We start from the raw sequence: 14,675 nt of genomic DNA, 5'->3' as shown, positions 1-14,675 counted from the left end.
GCAGGGTTTGGTCAATGTGTGATGATGATGATGAACAGTAATGCAGTGTTTTCATATATCAGTTTGAAGGCACTCCAGTTAACCTTGTGGACTTCAGAGCACTTAGAACTTCAGAGTTGAGCTTTAAACAAAAAAACTGTTTTATACCTTAATTATCAATACAAACATCACAAAAGCATGTCAGAGCATCCCACCACAATTATTTTGTGGTTAACTGACAGTTTTTTTCTCTTCTTATTCTCCCTATTTCTAGCAGCAAGTGCTGTGTTCTCTCCCCTCATTTCTGTTTTATATATTCTGGGAAGAAGGACCATAGTTATTTCTTTTTGTAATGTACTTTGTACTGCCTCATGTGTGATGGGTAGCATTCCTGTGAATTCTTTCAGAACCAGAGGAAAGCTAATTGAAGGTCTGAGCTAATGGATCCAGAGGAAAGCTAATGGAAGCTAATGAAGTGTTGAGGCCTGAGTTTTTGTTGGTATAGCTCACACTTCAGCTAACTATAATATTTTAACAATTAAGAACTCTTTCTGCTGTTGATCCCAGCCAACTTAAAAGACATAGTTCAATATTAAAACACACTGGTGTCCATATAACATTAATTTAAAGGTTTGTTAACGAACATTATATCCAGTTACTGGTTACTCTGCTTCATGTTTGGCGTGTGAAAAGGGACTGGCAGAACTAGTAGTCAGTTTTTTAAGGTTTGAATTTTATTTAATTTATTTATTTATTGTAGAAAAATAATAGTATATGGCCTTCATAATTCTAACTATCAAATGCTTCTTTTACATAATTTTCTTTTCTTTTTTTAAGTCTTTCCTTGGTGGTCTAAATTGGGCATTTATAGGAGTGGACGAAGCTCATCGTTTAAAAAATGATGATTCCCTTCTATACAAGACACTAATAGACTTTAAGTCAAACCATCGTCTTCTTATCACTGGAACTCCTCTGCAAAACTCCCTCAAAGAGCTCTGGTCTTTGCTGCACTTCATCATGCCAGAAAAGTAAATAAGATCTTTCATACTCTTGTTAACATAGTTATAGTATTCTTAAACAGAAAATTTCACAGTGAAAAATACTTTAAAATATCATATAATATTTAAACATGTAGCAGATGCACTTATTTTTCATGCCACATCTGACAAATAGTTTAAAACTTTTCTGCTTTAGAAAACCATTAAAATAAATGGATTGGTACTGAAAACCAAATGCCTTTATATGGGTTACAACCCTGACAGTATGCCTTACCTTGTTTTGGAGGATAGTCTCTGTACAGTTAATTCTCAACATCCTTTCAATCATTGTCTTTGAGACAGCTAATAAGGTTATCAGTTAATGTCATTTATGTTTGCATAGCAAATGCCTCTCTGTCACATATTTTTGCCCATAAAATACAATGGAAATACAATGTCATTGGTTCCTATAAAGAAGTCCGTATTGATTCAGAACCAGTGATGCTGTATGGCCCATTGCACTAAACTAAACGCTATTGAAAATCATTGGCTAAAACCCGCCCCCCAAACTACGATTACATAAAAATGCAAGCAATCTGAACAGTAATTTGGTTTTCACTGTGCTGTTAATATATTTGCATTTCTCTCAGAGCTGGCTGGGAGTTTTTCATTGAAATGGTTTTCTCCTGGAAAATGCAGTTTCTGCAAACTCAGACTTTTCTTCCATGAAAAATTCAGTTTTACTGAAAAATTTTGATTTTTTTTTGGAAAAATCTAAATGAAATATTTCATTTTTGGTCATCTTAACCCAAATTGGATTAATCAATGTTTTGTTGAACTGATCTGAACGCAAACGAAACTGCATTTCCCTTTTAGTGCATTGCTTAATAGGAGTTGTAGTTCTGACCCCCATTCTTGACTATGGGCTGGGCTCCTCAGAGGATTTACGTCTCCCATAATGCAGTGTGGATTTGCCTCTGAGCTACATGGTACATTATGGGAGAAATGTGACTGGATGAAGTACAGGAAATATAGTGTGGGCCAGGGAACCTGACCCATAGGGAAGCTAGGAGCACCAGGCTCTCGTATTACAGTTCCTATGAGGCAGTGTACCACTATGAGCAAATGTAGTTTATTTATTGAACTAACTCAAAATGAAGCATTTTCGGTCTGTTCAATAAACCAAAATGAAACATTTTAGTTTCCGGAATATCAAAATGTTTCATTTCTTGATCAAATATGTCAAAAAGAAATGTTTGTGTTTCCTGATCAGAATTCCCTTTCCAGAAAAATTTTTGAAATTTCAATTTTTCATCCTAATTCAGGATTAAAACAAATGTTGAAAAGTTGACATCTTTTTACTGGTGGATATCATAGGTGGTGGGTATAATAGACCGGGGAGGCTAAGCCTCCCCTGTGGTGCAGCCGCCGACCCCTGCCTTTCAGAGCATGGATGCCTTGGGCATCTGCACTCCGCCTCTTCAGGGTAGCTTCCAGCGCTCGGGCTAGCCTCCCCAAATGCGAGAGGCATGCACCACACATGGATTATGATCTGAATTTTGCTCCAATCTGCTCTTAGTTTGGTTAACGGCTAGTCATTTTCTTTTCTCCATATATTGACTTTCTAGTCCACATTCCTCTCAGGTCATCCACAGTGCATCAATGCTTCATTTTTCAAACACTGCAGAGGAATAGAAAAACTTGATACCACTAAAATCTTTTATGTTACCTTAAGGTTTTCTTCCTGGGAAGATTTTGAAGAGGAGCATGGCAAAGGGAGAGAATTTGGCTATGCAAGTCTTCACAGAGAACTTGAGCCATTTCTGTTACGGAGGGTTAAGAAAGATGTAGAAAAATCTCTACCTGCCAAGGTTGAACAGATTTTGAGAATGGAGATGAGTGCATTGCAGAAGCAATATTACAAGTAAGTGGGCTACCTTGAAATAGCCAAAAAAAACCAACAAAAAAACAAATACATCCACCTCCTATATAAGTGTGATTGCCGTATTTTATTGAGTCTTTGCATGATGCTAATTGCTAAACAGATATTTTTCAGCTTGTAATAAAAACTTGTAAAAACCGCTTCGGTAAAATCCTGGCCTAATTCAAGCCTATGTGATTTTTGTCATTGACTTGAATGGATCCTGGATTTCCTTTAGTATATGCTCTCTGCTTTTAAGATTTGTTTTAGTGTAATTCATATTAATTTAATTCCTTTCAATCAGCTTGTCTTATATGGGATACTTGTGAGTTTTATGTTTGGAGCTTCATTCTTTTCCTGCAGTTACTGCATATTTTAATAGCTGCCTGCCACCTTTCGTCTCCTCTTTGCTCCTTCCCTCCACCCCCCAAAAAAAATCTGGTTAAGAATTACACTACATATTCTATTATTATAGGTGGATTTTAACCAGGAATTACAAAGCCCTGAGTAAAGGTTCAAAGGGCAGTACCTCAGGCTTTTTGAACATCATGATGGAACTCAAGAAGTGTTGTAACCATTGCTACCTCATTAAACCACCAGATGATAATGAATTCTATAATAAACAAGAGGCCTTACAGGTAAAAAACATTTTTTTTTAAATGAAATTATTCTCTTAGTTTTATTTCTGAAATATGCATGCAAGTGGTTTATACAGCATTTATCTATTTATCAACTGTCTTATTGAAGTATACTGTGTAAAGTGAAGACCTGAACTTGTGATGTGCATTCTGTATTATAGATACGTATTGAATAGATTTTGTGTCGTAGTTACTAGTGTGATCCATCCTTTATTTCTGAATAAAAATAGAGCTGATTTGATTAAATTAAAAAGGAAGTAGTCTACTGGGTTGAGAATTTGGGACTGTATTTTGAACCAAAGCAAAACTTGACAGATTTTAAATCAATCTGAAATAGAACAAATTAAAAGGCCTAGATGCCTCTGTCATGATTGCTTTCTAATGCCGTATAAGTATAAACCTATGCGAATTTGTAGCCAAGTAGACTATAGAATAACTGATGACAAATATAGCATTCTAAACAATTAATACAGTACACCCTTGCTATAAGGAACCCCTGCGGATCCAAGCCATTTGGTTGTTCTAGCCAGGGGTTCATTAAAGGGAAAGTGTCCTACTGTGGGGATGAGGGTTGTGGCCGACACCTCAAGCCCCACAGTGGAGCTGACCGGCTGTCTCTGAGGCAGACAGCTCCTCTGGCCGCAGGACCTCAGGAGCACTCTGCCATGAGTCCAGAGGAATTTTCTGCCGCAGCCCCAGGGCCGGAGGAGCTGTCACCCCCATGCTTGCAGCCCCAGAGCCAGAGGAGTTCCCAGTCCCGCAAAGCAGCCCTGGGGCTTGAGGTGGGATCCATGGACTAGGTTCGCTATAGCCCAAGGTTTGCTATTGTGAAGGGCGTTATAGTAACGGTGTGCTGTAGTGACAGAAGTGTGGGCCTTTTTTGTATGTTTCTGAAGATCAGAGAGGAAAAATTATTCATTGGATCTTTTCTCATTTTAAATATTTTTTGCAGAAGTACTGAATTTTGCAGTGACAGCCCATGATTTCAACCCAGTCTGCATTTTAAAGTAGTTCTTAAGAAGGCTGAAAGATAGTTATCTTAAAATTAGGCATATTGAGTGTAAATCATACATAAATCATGGGCCATATTTGTCAGAAATACTTCTTCATTCATCTTTTTAATAGATGCATATTCAAAGTGATACTTCCCTGCTCCAGTTTAATAAGATAATGAGTTAGCATTAGTGAAAAACTGTAAATGATGTGTAATTTCCATCTTAATTTTACCTTAGGATATTTCTTGTGCCCTGATGATACAAACACTTATACTTGTGCTTAAGTGTTTGCAGCTGAGTAGTCCCATTGATTTCAGTGAAGCTGCTCACATGCTTATAGTTAAGCATGTATGTAAATTTTTACAGGATTAAGACCTTAGTTAATCATACCAATGTGTAAAGTGCCATGCACCTATTGCACTATATAAATATTAATTTCTAATGAATGCATGTTTACTATGTACAGAAGAGAATGGTGGTTAACTCAATGTGCTACTGTACCTAGGGGACAACACACTTTTTGCAGGAACTCTGCAATACCCAACATTCCTTCAGGCTAGAAAACTAAAAATTAAACAAATCCAACTAGTTATAGTGCAATTTTTTAAATTTTTTTTGTAGAGGGAAGGAAAGGATTGGATGTGAGGAGAGAGGGGAAAGAGAAAGTGTGAGAGGAAAAATACGATATTGTTTTACTTTTAAGCCACTCACTTTTATATTGTTTCCAGTTTCCCCGATGATATTGTTTCACTTTTAAGGCATTACATTGTTTTACTTCTGTTTCACCTTTAAGGCACTCAGATACCATAGTGATGTTCCTGGTATAAAATATCCAGATAACCTCCCCGCTACCTGAACATCACCTAGGGTAGTAACGTATTCGTATAGCTACTGTATTTAGTTACAAAGGTAACTCTGTATAGTCAAGATCTTTTGTTTTCGGTTTTTGTTTTGTTTAAAATCTCCCAGGAAAAATATCAGTATTTATTACAAAAAATTAAAAACTGGCAAAAATTGGTGCCAAATGTTGCTTTCCCAGTTTTCTGGATAAATAGTGGGCTTAATATTGGGGGACGGGAAGGCAGGAAAAAAGCAACAAATAGAGAAAAATAACAGTATTGAAAGGAAAAAAAGGTTAATGCTGTGGTTGTTTGTTTAATTAAGTGTATTTAGCTGCATAATACTATATTACTGTACATGCTTCTTCCTGAAAAGAGAGGAATCTTTGTACCCCCGAGGTCAGGTTGGATCAGATTATCAGTGCTGCATCTCTTCTTCCTTAGTGAGGAGACAAGTCCAGAGAATTCCAGCACTACTTTTCTTTAGGACTCAAGCACTGACATATGTACACACACACCCCATTTGTGTGTATATATGTGTATCTGAAACTATGCTGCCTTACAGCACATTTACACTTAAGTTAATATTAACTTACACACATCTACCTAACGTGTAATATTGGGTTTTCTTAACATAATCAATATTTTCATGTACTTGAGTGGTCCAAAATTCAGGTGAAAATTGTTTTTAAAAAAAGAATAGCCTTTGTAAAACATGGGGATTTTTTGGTAAAAATCAGTTTTTTTTAAAAAAAAATTAAAGGGGCCTTATGTGTAGTATACCGAGGTGAATGAGTTCCTTAGTTGGAAGTTCCAGTGAAGTTTTCATAGAATCATAGAATATCAGGGTTGGAAGGGACCCCAGAAGGTCATCTAGTCCAACCCCCTGCTCAAAGCAGGACCAAGTCCCAGTTAAATCATCCCAGCCAGGGTTTTGTCAAGCCTGACCTTAAAAACCTCTAAGGAAGGAGATTTTACCACCTCCCTAGGTAATGCATTCCAGTGTTTCACCACCCTCTTAGTGAAAAAGTTTTTCCTAATATCCAATCTAAACCTCCCCCATTGCAACTTGAGACCATTACTCCTCGTTCTGTCATCTGCTACCATTGCGAACAGTCTAGAGCCATCCTCTTTGGAACCCCCTTTCAGGTAGTTGAAAGCAGCTATCAAATCCCCCCTCATTCTTCTCTTCTGCAGACTAAACAATCCCAGCTCCCTCAGCCTCTCCTCATAAGTCATGTGCTCTAGACCCCTAATCATTTTTGTTGCCCTTCGCTGGACTCTCTCCAATTTATCCACATCCTTCTTGTAGTGTGGGGCCCAAAACTGGACACAGTACTCCAGATGAGGCCTCACCAGTGTCGAATAGAGGGGAACGATCACGTCCCTCGATCTGCTCGCTATGCCCCTACTTATACATCCCAAAATGCCATTGGCCTTCTTGGCAACAAGGGCACACTGCTGACTCATATCCAGCTTCTCGTCCACTGTCACCCCTAGGTCCTTTTCCGCAGAACTGCTGCCTAGCCATTCGGTCCCTAGTCTGTAGCGGTGCATTGGATTCTTCCATCCTAAGTGCAGGACCCTGCACTTATCCTTATTGAACCTCATCAGATTTCTTTTGGCCCAATCCTCCAATTTGTCTAGGTCCTTCTGTATCCTATCCCTCCCCTCCAGCGTATCTACCACTCCTCCCAGTTTAGTATCATCCGCAAATTTGCTGAGAGTGCAATCCACACCATCCTCCAGATCATTTATGAAGATATTGAACAAAACCGGCCCCAGGACCGACCCCTGTGGCACTCCACTTGACACTGGCTGCCAACTAGACATGGAGCCATTGATCACTACCCGTTGAGCCCGACAATCTAGCCAGCTTTCTACCCACCTTATAGTGCATTCATCCAGCCCATACTTCCTTAACTTGCTGACAAGAATACTGTGGGAGACCGTGTCAAAAGCTTTGCTAAAGTCAAGAAACAATACGTCCACTGCTTTCCCTTCATCCACAGAACCAGTAATCTCATCATAAAGTTTTCTATTAAAATAGCATGAACATTCTTCTGACTGCTGCTACTGACTAGGACAGCCCAGCAAATTATATTTTTGGGAATGAGGAGTCATTTTAGATTAAATGTTTAAAGTATCAAGAAGTTACAAGTATATGTATGATGTGAAAGCTCTCATCAACTGCCTAACAACCATGGCTCTCACTGCACACATTTGCCTGCTTTAGGCAGGCTAAATTCATACTGTTCTTCTGTTATACTGGGGTGGAATTGAATATAATATCCTGATTATTTTGTTCATTAATGATTCAACTTTTGATTCATTCACACAGTACACTGACTACAATATAATAAAAAAAATGTACTCTTCTGATCACAGAATATTACAAAATGAATCCACATAAATTAGTAAAGATTTTTATTATTCCTGCAGCATTTAATCCGTAGCAGCGGGAAACTAATCCTTCTTGACAAGCTACTGATTCGCCTAAGGGAGCGTGGCAACAGAGTTCTTATTTTCTCTCAGATGGTGAGGATGCTGGACATCCTAGCAGAATATTTGAAGTATCGTCAATTCCCCTTTCAGGTAAGAGTTTATTCTTGTTCTTGTACCGGCCTAAAGAGTCTACATTCTCTTTTAGCATTTAATGTCTTAATGTCACCTTTATTTAGCAGAAAATGCCTTGCCAAATGATCTGTACAGTTTTTTCTTAAGAAAAATTAATCAGCAGTGTTGTATACCCTTCTTGAAGACTGAACTTATGAACAGAAGACTAAGACTAATAATATAGCCTAAAACTTATTTTGAAACTGCCTGGCTGGATTTAGGGGGAACTTGAGGTGGGGGGTTAGATTTCAAGTTACTGTATTTTTTTATGGCTGTACTTTTGTCAATTCAGAATTCAAATTTACTGTAATTAGTGTACATTGTAAGGACTAACCTTTATATAGACTTGTATTTTAACTGGAGCGTTCAATCTTTCTAGAGACTAGATGGCTCAATAAAAGGGGAATTGAGGAAGCAAGCACTGGATCATTTTAACGCGGAAGGATCAGAGGTAGGCTACTGTGTATTTTCATTTATGGAATTTGCTATGTCTTTTTCAATTATTTATATTTTGTTTCTTGCTATTAATAATTATGATAAAAACCATTACAGTAAAAGCCAAGATTTCAGGGCTTAAAACCAAGGAAATTTAGCATTAAGATTGAAATGTCATCCTTATCTATCTGGAATGTTTACAACTGTTAATAAATCTCCTAAGTAGAACTTATTATTGGAAACATTGACAAAACAAGTTCACTAGAGTGTTTTGGCCATATCCTAATGCCTCACACTTCTCCAGCACCTTCCATCCAAATATTTCAGAACACTTAACAAACATAAAGAGTTAAACCTCACACGTGTGGGGGGTATAACTTCTATTTCTGTGCTTTTGCAACAAGACTATGCATCTTCTTTTAACATAAAGTATGATCCTGATCACTTATGTAAAATACCTTCTTCAACCTTAAGAAAAGTATATACTTTTAGATTAGATCTGAATGATATTAGTTGGATTATCCTTTTGTTATGTAACAAAACACTATAAAATGATTCTTATAAAAATAGGATTTTTCTTACATTGAATAGAGCTTATTTCCTTTATTGGATTTTGCTGTCTACATCATAATTCAATGTCTGTACTTGGGAAGCTGTTTCCCCTCACCTCACAAAGGAACCAACATTTTGTCCAAAAGAGTCCATTGCAATATTCTAATTTGATTTCTAGGCATGTAGCTAAAAATTCATTTGTTAAAAACAATTTGGATTATGAATTTTCTACTGTTTCACATCCGTTTGTGTATACATAAAGTGCCCATGATCATATTATTTAGGTTTAAATGAGACCTACAACTAATTTTATCCAAATGGTCACAAATACTCCGCTTCATAGTTTAACTTTCACTTATTCTTTCTGTTGGTGTCTACCTTCTAGAATTCTGGCTCCTTTTGTCATCCAACAGTAGGAGATAACTTGCACCAAAAGATGTCATCTAAATTTAGCAAGATAGGTTCAGCTTTACCTTTTGCAGTAGGGAGTCCCCACATCCTTGGGACTTCGATCAGCATGAAAATCTACTTTAACATTTACTAAAAAAAAATACACTTGATGTCAGTTCTTATTTGTCAATTAATTATATTGTGGTAGCAGCAGGAACAAGCTCCAGTTATGGACCTGAGATCCTACTGTACCAGGCATTGTACAAATACACAATCTAAAAGATGGTTCTGCCCCAAAGAGCTTACACAATCTAAATTCATTTAAGTTCAGATTGATTTTTGGCTGGATTTTGATATTGTATTTATGATGCATTTCTTTTTTTTTCCCTACTTTCAGGATTTCTGCTTTTTACTGTCTACGAGAGCTGGAGGGCTAGGTATAAACTTGGCATCTGCTGACACCGTAGTTATATTTGATTCTGACTGGAACCCACAGAATGATCTGCAGGCACAGGCTAGAGCTCATAGGATTGGCCAAAAGAAACAGGTATGTATTTCAGCTTTAAGCCCCAAACCTGCAATGGGGTTCTGTCAGTTGCAGGATTGGAGGCCAAAGTCTGCGTATATTTTTAGAGCAATAAATATTGGGTTCATAGATAACTCTCAGTATAATGACAGGTTTCAGAGTAGCAGCCGTGTTAGTCTGTATCCACAAAAAGAAAAGGAGTACTTGTGGCACCTTAGAGACTAACAAATTTATTTGAGCATAAGCTTCCGTGATGCATCCGATGAAGTGAGCTGTAGCTCACAAAAGCTTATGCTCAGATAAATTTGTTAGTCTCTAAGGTGTCTCAGTATAATGTGTTTGTATATTTTTGTGTATAATATATATAAAATCTGTGTAAGTAGGATGCTGACTTTAATAACAATAACCATGTTACTTGCTAAAGAATTTTCATTTTATAAAATACACATTAGAGCAATTAGAGAGACAAGGTGGGTGACGTAATATCTTTTTTTTTAGATCAACTTCTGTTGATGGAGAGATGAGCTTTCCTTGTTTCTCTCGTATCTTGGGACGGACTTGGCTACAACATTGTCACACTAGTAAATTTGTAATAGTACATTCATAGTGCTGTGCTCCCTACATCAAATATAATGTGAAATTTCTGCTTTGCTAGTGCTTAACTGAGCCTTATATTGACTAAAATAGGACTTGTTCATTGAACAGCTGGAACTTGCTCCTTCATGGCAATGAATACCAGATGACAGCTGCAAGTAGTATGGGGGAAGCTGTGGGTCTGCCACAAGTGTAGTATGATTTAAGCATAAATTGTGCATGGATGTCATTCTAGAAGATAACTGAATCTATGTGCCTCATCACTGGAGTTTGATTAAAAGTTCTGGAATTATACTAGTTATGAAACTGCTTATGGAGAGACTTGAGTGAAAGAGCTGACTTAGTCTCTAAACTGAATTTAAATCTGGAAACACAGATCAACAACAATCAGGAGATTGAAAACAAAGATTTGACATCTTTATTTTTTTTTTCTTCCCCTTTTTGCATAAGTTTTTTTGTTAGTCTTAGATTAATTTAAATGTAGTTTTAATGTGTAACTTCCAAATGTTTGTCAAGTTTTTATGTTTTTGTACATAGGTTAATATTTATCGGCTAGTCACAAAGGGATCAGTAGAGGAGGATATTCTTGAAAGAGCCAAGAAGAAGATGGTGTTAGATCATTTAGTAATTCAGAGAATGGACACTACAGGGAAGACCGTACTCCACACAGGTTCCGCTCCTTCAAGGTATATTGATACACAATCCAGAAAGGGTGATGATTTTTTAATATATTGACATCTAATTAAAATAACGTTACTTTTTTAGATGTTGAGTGAGGAAGTATCTAGTGAACTTGTATATGTAAAATTTAAAGAATTCTTAATTCTGATTCAAAATTACTTTTGCTACCTTCACAAACTTTTTTTCATATTGCATCTTAGATGCAACTTTTTCTAACAATGCACTGAGAAGAAAACTTGCTTGAATCATGATGAAGAATTTGTCACACTAATCTAAAGTTAAGGTGTTTTCTATAAGTAGTTGACAGTGAAATTTAGTTTCCTGTATTTTCAGCTCTACTCCTTTTAATAAGGAAGAGTTGTCGGCAATTTTAAAGTTTGGTGCTGAGGAACTTTTTAAGGAACCTGAAGGAGAAGAGCAGGAGCCACAGGTAAGCAGGGCTAACTTTCTACATATGTTGGACACATCAATCTAATCTTGTTTTCAGTCTTTTAATGGTAACAAGAAATGTTATTTTTTCAGGAAATGGATATAGATGAAATCTTGAAGAGGGCTGAAACACGGGAAAATGAGCCAGGCCCATTAACTGTAGGAGACGAGTTGCTTTCCCAGTTTAAGGTACTGCTCTCTCATTTATTTCTGTTAGCGGCAGTTTCCTTTACAATATTTGTTAATTTACAGAAATACCTGAAATATCCATCTTATCTTTATTCATATGTAACAACCATATCAAATTAAGGAAATTCATTAAACTTTTTTTCATAAATCTCTTTTCACATGCACAAGGTGGTTGTCTCCAACATGAGGTTTTAAAAAAAACCTGAAACTTGAATAATTTTGCCTGATTAGTAAGACATCAAGTAATTCACCTGCTGTCGGTTTAGTTGCAACTTTACTGTGATATCTATAAATTATTCATGTCAAGATTGTCATATACATCTAACATTATTTTAAAAGGGTGTCGGGGGAGTGTTCAGGTCTAACCTCTTTCATACTAATGGGAGCTGGTCGCAGCCTCTAAATTTAGGTTGCTTAATACGTTCATTTTTAAAAGCTTCTTGTGGTGGTTTGTCTGGAGAAGCTATAACACCTTCATTGCTTGCAGCAGGCCTTTGAAGTTTGGCATGGAGAAAGCTCTTGGGCTAGAGAAGTATCTTGTCTTTGTCCCATGAAATTCTACTTGGGTTTAACTGAATTATAAATGGTTAAAATAACCATTTGCCAGTCTTGGTTGCATTCCTGAGGAAAATTTTGGCAGTGTATCAAAATAATTCCTGAGGAAAAAGCTCCATCAAAATGGAGATAGGCTTGAGAGAATATATCTGTAGTTTAAGGGTACGAAACATTACAGAGATTTTGTAATTATCCCCAAATCAAGCCTTAGAAGGCTAAAAAATAGAGAGTCAAAGTTGCACTTAAACAAAGTTCAAATATATTAAGATAAGAAATGTACAATTAGGGCACCAAAACAACCTTAACCTTGTAGTGATACCATGAAATGACCAAATGACTATGATTAAGGCTAAGATTTTTGTCATGCATATTTTTAGTAAAAGTAATGGCTAGGTCACGGGCTTCCATGAATTTTTCTTAATTGCCATGACCTGTCCGATCAGTGACTTTTACTAAAAATATGCATGACAAAATGGGGAGCTGCAAGTTCCCCACGCCACCGGGGGGGCCTGTCTCGGAGCTGCAAGGTCCGCACACCAGTTGTGGCTCCAAGCTTAGGGCACCCCCACCACCTGTGTTGGCTCTGGCTTGGAGCTCTGGGGCTGGCTATGGCTACCCCCGCTGCCCACAGTGATCAGGAGCTGTGGGAGGGGCTCGCAGCAGCAGAGAGCTGCAGAGCGACCCAGCAGCAGCTGGGAGCTGCGGGGCACCCTTGCCGTCCTCTGTGGCTGGAAGCTCAGGCCCCGCAGTTCCCAGCTGCCAGGGCTGGTGGGGACCCTACAGCTCCTATGCCCTGGAGGCTCAAGTCACAGAGGTCTCTGGAAGTCATGGATTCCTTGACCTCCATGACAAAGTCGTAGTACTAACTATGATTAAGGCATTTTAATGTTTGTACTCCATATTTTTTTCATACCCACCCCGCCACCACCCAGTGTCACTACAAGGCAAGGTGTTGTGTGTCATGCATGCACATGAGAAAAAAGAGTACATAAGGTATACATTATACGTAGGTATAATTGGAGTGAGTTGTAAATATAAAAGTATATATATAAAAGCATGTGCTGTCATAAATATATGAACCATATTTTCCTAATATTATAGTTTGTGATGGTGTAGAGGTAGATTCCTATACTCTTATTGGCTCTTAAATGTGTTCTGCTTTACAAGGTGGCCAATTTTTCCAATATGGATGAAGATGACATAGGGTTGGAGCCTGAACGAAATTCAAGGAACTGGGAAGAAATCATTCCAGAGCTCCACAGGCGAAGATTAGAAGAGGAGGAAAGACAGAAGGAGCTTGAAGAAATTTATATGCTTCCAAGAATGCGAAACTGTGCAAAACAGGTATCTTTGGGTTATGACAAACTTTTCTTCCCTTCTCATTCCCCTTTTTCTTTTATTAATTACAGTGTATTTTAGATAAACTGAGAAACATTTTATTATGAATTTTGGTTATATAACTTTGTGACTTACTCCTTTTCAAAATTCCAGATCAGCTTCAATGGAAGTGAAGGGAGGCGTAGTAGGAACAGAAGATACTCTGGTTCTGATAGTGATTCTATCTCTGAAAGAAAACGACCCAAAAAACGAGGAAGACCACGCACTATTCCACGAGAGAATATTAAAGGATTTAGTGATGCAGAGATTAGGCGGTAAGATGTGGGGGGAGAAATGCTTTGTTATAGCTGTGAAATGAAATTTCATCAGATTATAGTTTAAAACTATGGAACAAAGTCAATTTTAACTGAATTTGGATTAAGAATTTTTATTCTAGGCATTTGAGTATTTTCCTTTAAGTACTTATATGGTGCTGACATAATGGACTATTAATATGTACACAGTGAGATCCCATTTTAATATGGTATACTAAAGTTGAGTGTGATGCCTGATTGACTTGTTTCATAGTATGTACAGCTCCTAATCCCTGCATTCCCCCGATACTGCACTTTCAAAAACCAGTTGTTACAATGGTGAGAAATTTTTATAAAAGATGTATGAGTAGGCTAAATATTTTCTTTTTCATAGTTATTTATAAACCGTAGGTGGAGAAAGAGCCTGCACGTCTTTGCAGGGAGACCTACAAGAAGTTGAGTGGGTTTTGTTTTGAATTTCTCACCATTTGTAATTGAATTCCTGTGACATGATGCTTTAAGTTTTTAAAACCATAAGAAATCACTTAAGCTAAGTGATCTTTTGATGTAAACTACATGACATGATCATTTCAGATAGTTGGTTCGGGAAACAACGTTTGGCATGAGGGAGAATAATAATTACTTTTTTTAATCTTACCTTTTCAAAATGCTGATTTGTTTCTATAATTTAAGTATTTAAATTTATCTCCATTAAAACGATTGTAACA

At 37.2% G+C, this 14,675-nt stretch overlaps 1 protein-coding gene across 2 annotated transcripts in view; it reads left to right on the top strand.

Moving 5' to 3' along the window:
* The window catches only part of CHD1 (chromodomain helicase DNA binding protein 1), an 86,745-nt gene that overhangs the window by 53,381 nt on the left and 18,689 nt on the right, over positions 1–14,675 (top strand). For both annotated transcript variants that reach the window (XM_027830675.3, XM_007054090.4), the window contains 11 exons: positions 817–1,007; positions 2,692–2,880; positions 3,353–3,515; positions 7,792–7,944; positions 8,345–8,416; positions 9,740–9,889; positions 11,000–11,148; positions 11,477–11,573; positions 11,666–11,761; positions 13,484–13,660; positions 13,808–13,968. In XM_027830675.3, coding sequence (XP_027686476.2) covers positions 817–1,007; positions 2,692–2,880; positions 3,353–3,515; positions 7,792–7,944; positions 8,345–8,416; positions 9,740–9,889; positions 11,000–11,148; positions 11,477–11,573; positions 11,666–11,761; positions 13,484–13,660; positions 13,808–13,968 — 1,598 coding nt within the window. The remainder of the gene's footprint in view (positions 1–816; positions 1,008–2,691; positions 2,881–3,352; positions 3,516–7,791; positions 7,945–8,344; positions 8,417–9,739; positions 9,890–10,999; positions 11,149–11,476; positions 11,574–11,665; positions 11,762–13,483; positions 13,661–13,807; positions 13,969–14,675) is intronic.

The sequence above is a fragment of the Chelonia mydas genome, chromosome 5, assembly GCF_015237465.2.
Source record: "Chelonia mydas isolate rCheMyd1 chromosome 5, rCheMyd1.pri.v2, whole genome shotgun sequence".
Classification (NCBI taxonomy): Eukaryota; Metazoa; Chordata; order Testudines; family Cheloniidae; genus Chelonia; species Chelonia mydas.
This window is presented reverse-complemented; position numbering and strand designations above follow the sequence as displayed.